Raw genomic sequence first — 3652 nt, forward strand, 5'->3', positions numbered from 1 at the left:
CATTTTTACTATAAATGGCAGGGATGAATAGTGATCAATCATTTTTATCCTCCTCAATTATAGGCTGCGACTCACATGGACTTTGGGCTTTCTCATTGATGGGCTGAATCCCTTGATACTAAATGGGCCTGGAGTGAAAAGGGGTCCAACACCTATGGAGCATTTGCCTTTGAGTTCCTGCAACTTCAATTCTTTCTTCTTCTTCTTCTTTTTAGAAAAGATATTTTTGTGCCAAACTTGGCAGAATAGTTGTCCGGATCCCACTGCTATTGAATATTGATGCTTTCTGCAAGTGACCATGGTGTACTAACTATATTTTTTAAAATAATTTATGGTTGACCTACTACATTTTTTAAAGATTTATGATTTCTGCATCAATAAATCAAGGTAGCTTTGTTGAAACATGTAAATGAGTTGGGATTTTTGTTATACTTGTGCAAGCATGTTATTAGCAAATTGGTAGGATCTCTCCTATTATTATGATTAAAAGGACAAAACGTACACAGTTTTGAGATCCTATTCTTGGAAGAGATAGATTTGATGAGTAGTACCCTTAGAGAGCCTCTCACTCGAGAAGATGAAGTTGGTAAAACCAGTCAGCCATGGATGGTTTATCTTGCCACCCTGGTTGCTGTTTGTGGGTCTTATGAATTTGGAGCTTGCGTAAGTAAACTGCTCATTTAACAAACTATGCATGTATCATATTTGCATATAATTTGATCCATACTGATTTCTTAGGCAGGATACTCTTCACCTACTCAGTCTTCCATCATTCAAGATCTTGGCCTGACTACTGCAGAGGTCGGTCTGTCATAAATCTAGCTTTCTTGATCTTCACTCTACTTGCTAGATTAAGTTGATCCAATTTTCTTGTAAGAATTATTCTAACTCAGTTTGGATGATCTTAGGAATGAGGATATAACAATGTACTTGATCAGCGTTCCTGTTTTTGGGAATAAATGTGTGAACCACTATAACTTTTCAATGTGTCATTATGCAGTATTCATTGTTTGGCTCAATCTTAACATTTGGTGCAATGATTGGTGCCATTACAGTTGGGCCTTTAGCGGATATCGTTGGACGAAAATGGGTAATTTGACTTGTTCTATTTACATATCAAAGCTATGAAAACTGAACGTTAGTAACCACATATTATGAACAACAGGCCATGAGGGTGTATAGCGGCTTCTGTGTTGCAGGTTGGCTCGCCATATACTTCGCCCAGGTTTTATTACCATATTAGCTCACTAGTAATTTATACTTAATGGCTAAAATTATTCATTAAGAAAATGTTGGCATTATATGAGACAGGGAGCAATTTTGTTGGACATCGGAAGGTTAGCAGGAGGATGTGGAATGGGGGCGTTCTCGTATGTGGTTCCAGTTTATATTGCTGAAATTGCACCAATGGAGCTAAGAGGAGCATTGACAACATTGAATCAGGTAAAAATAATGATAAATAAATAACTAGAGAGATGATTGAAGATAGTGTTGGAAAATAGTTAACATCAGATTGTTCGCACAGCTCATAATATGTACTGGAGTGTCCGTTTCTTTCTTGATTGGGCTAGTACCCTGGAGAACTTTAGCGCTAACAGGTAGATTGGTGATCATCTCAAACACCCATTTTGCTTCATTATATCTTCTATCTATTGATGTTACTGAGATGTTTGCAGGACTCATCCCGTGCGCTCTTCTGCTTTTGGGTCTTTTTTTCATTCCAGAGTCCCCAAGATGGCTGGTAAACACCTTCTCATTCAAGAATTATTACCTGATAAAATGCATAATTAGTCATTCGAGAGCTTGAACTTGTAATAATGTGCAGGCTAAGAGAGAGTATCAGACAGAATTCGAAGTTTCATTACAGACACTCCGTGGCAAGGATGCTGATATATCTGTAGAGGCGGCTGAAATCCAGGCAATTAAATTTCTTGACCCCCTGTTAACAGATGATGATCATTGCATTAAGTATGAGATTACTGAATTCATATAAGGATTATTTTTCCATACAGAATTACATTAAAGAGTTGGACAGACTTCCTAAAGCCAGTCTGCAGGAACTGTTTCAAAGAAGATACCTACGCTCAGTCATTGTAATGCCCTTCTTCCTCAAAATTTACCTGATAAAAGAAAAGAAAAGATAAGTTTAATTGACAGTGTTGGTAGATTGGAGTTGGGTTAATGGTATGCCAACAATTTGGAGGAATCAACGGAATCTGCTTCTATGTCAGCAGCATTTTTGAATCAGCAGGTAGCTATACAACAAATCCTGAAGTTGTTTTCCCTTGATTCGGATATTGTAGTTACTGTTCTAAAATTGGCCGCTTAGGCGGGATAGAGTTAGACTGATATATCTCTAGTGCTCTTTAGAACAGGAAAACTAACTTGCACCTAATAATACAGGATTCAATTTAACAATCGGGACCATTATCTATGCTCTTCTTCAGGTATACTCCCATTCGTGCATACTTAAAATCTATCTGGGTTTCTTTTTTCTGGATCCTTAATTTGTAAGGTTTGTTTTGAAGGTTGTGATTACAGCAGTGGGAGCGACATTGGTTGACAAAGCTGGAAGGAAACCTCTTCTTCTGGTAGACTCTGACAATTATACTCAACAATAGCATTCACACAATTATACATCGACTAACGTCTAGTAAATGTTCTCCCTTCAGGTTTCTGGTACAGGACTTGTAATAGGATGTTTACTGACAGCCATCTCATTCTACCTTAAGGTCTAATATTCTTGAACCGTTTCAACAAACTCAGACCTGCTACGATTAACCCCCTTCTTTCTGTAAATTAGGTTCATGAGCTGGCCTCCAATACAGCACCTGCACTCGCAGTGACAGGCATATTGGTATTATTTCTCTGCTCGAAACTCATACTGTTAGTGGTGATTATCCTTTTAAATGGTGTCAAAATCAGGTATACGTATCGTCCTTCTCGATTGGAATGGGGGCTGTTCCGTGGGTAGTAATGTCAGAGGTCAGAACCCATCATCTGGTTTCTTTATGGGTCAAAGCAAATTGACTTTGCTTCTTTGGTTACAGATTTACCCTATAAATATCAAGGGGATGGCGGGGAGTATTGCAACGCTGGTGAGCTGGTTTGGGGCTTGGTTGATTTCCTACACATTCAACTTCTTGATGGACTGGAGTTCTTATGGTAAAATCTACATCGTTATTGCTTGGTAAATATGAAAGCCGTGGGAGGTGGTGAACTAAATCCTGAGTTTTTGGTGTCACAGGAACCTTCATTCTGTATGCAGTGTTCAATGCGCTGGCGATTGTGTTCATTGTGATTGTGGTTCCTGAAACAAAGGGGAGAACTCTAGAGCAAATCCAGGCGGATATCAACGCTTAAAAGCAGAATAAAATGCGGTGAACTCTTGGTTCAAAGTGGAAGTCATTTTTTGTTGTCCAGACTAGTCCAGTCCACACCCAAATATACATGAATGAAGTATTTTTTACAAGCAGAACAAATGCACCTAGAAGCTATGATTGTTCGGATCGGGATACTACTTTGAATTGAAAAGAGATATGATCGGCTCGGTAGGATTGAGATTCTACATATGATCGGCTCGGTAGTATTGAGATTCTACATATGATCCTATATTTTCATAGATTTAACGACCTAAATGATAAAATATGAG

The 3652-nt window shown here is 38.4% G+C and overlaps 1 protein-coding gene across 1 annotated transcript; it reads left to right on the forward strand.

The window, feature by feature from the left end:
- Positions 1 to 606: 606 nt before the first annotated feature.
- Positions 607 to 3363, forward strand: LOC141249889 (uncharacterized). Its single transcript, XM_073669816.1, has 17 exons — positions 607 to 663; positions 739 to 801; positions 1001 to 1090; positions 1166 to 1225; positions 1312 to 1443; positions 1526 to 1598; positions 1677 to 1741; positions 1826 to 1918; positions 2013 to 2093; positions 2167 to 2251; positions 2404 to 2447; positions 2529 to 2591; positions 2673 to 2732; positions 2804 to 2857; positions 2926 to 2985; positions 3051 to 3165; positions 3248 to 3363. Exons 1-17 carry the CDS (start codon positions 607 to 609, stop codon positions 3361 to 3363), a joined length of 1311 nt encoding a protein of 436 aa, XP_073525917.1.
- Positions 3364 to 3652: the final 289 nt, after the last annotated feature.

This window comes from Phyllobates terribilis, unplaced genomic scaffold, assembly GCF_046119375.1.
Source record: "Phyllobates terribilis strain yellow unplaced genomic scaffold, ASM4611937v1 Scaffold_5180__1_contigs__length_53768, whole genome shotgun sequence".
NCBI classification, from domain to species: Eukaryota; Metazoa; Chordata; class Amphibia; order Anura; family Dendrobatidae; genus Phyllobates; species Phyllobates terribilis.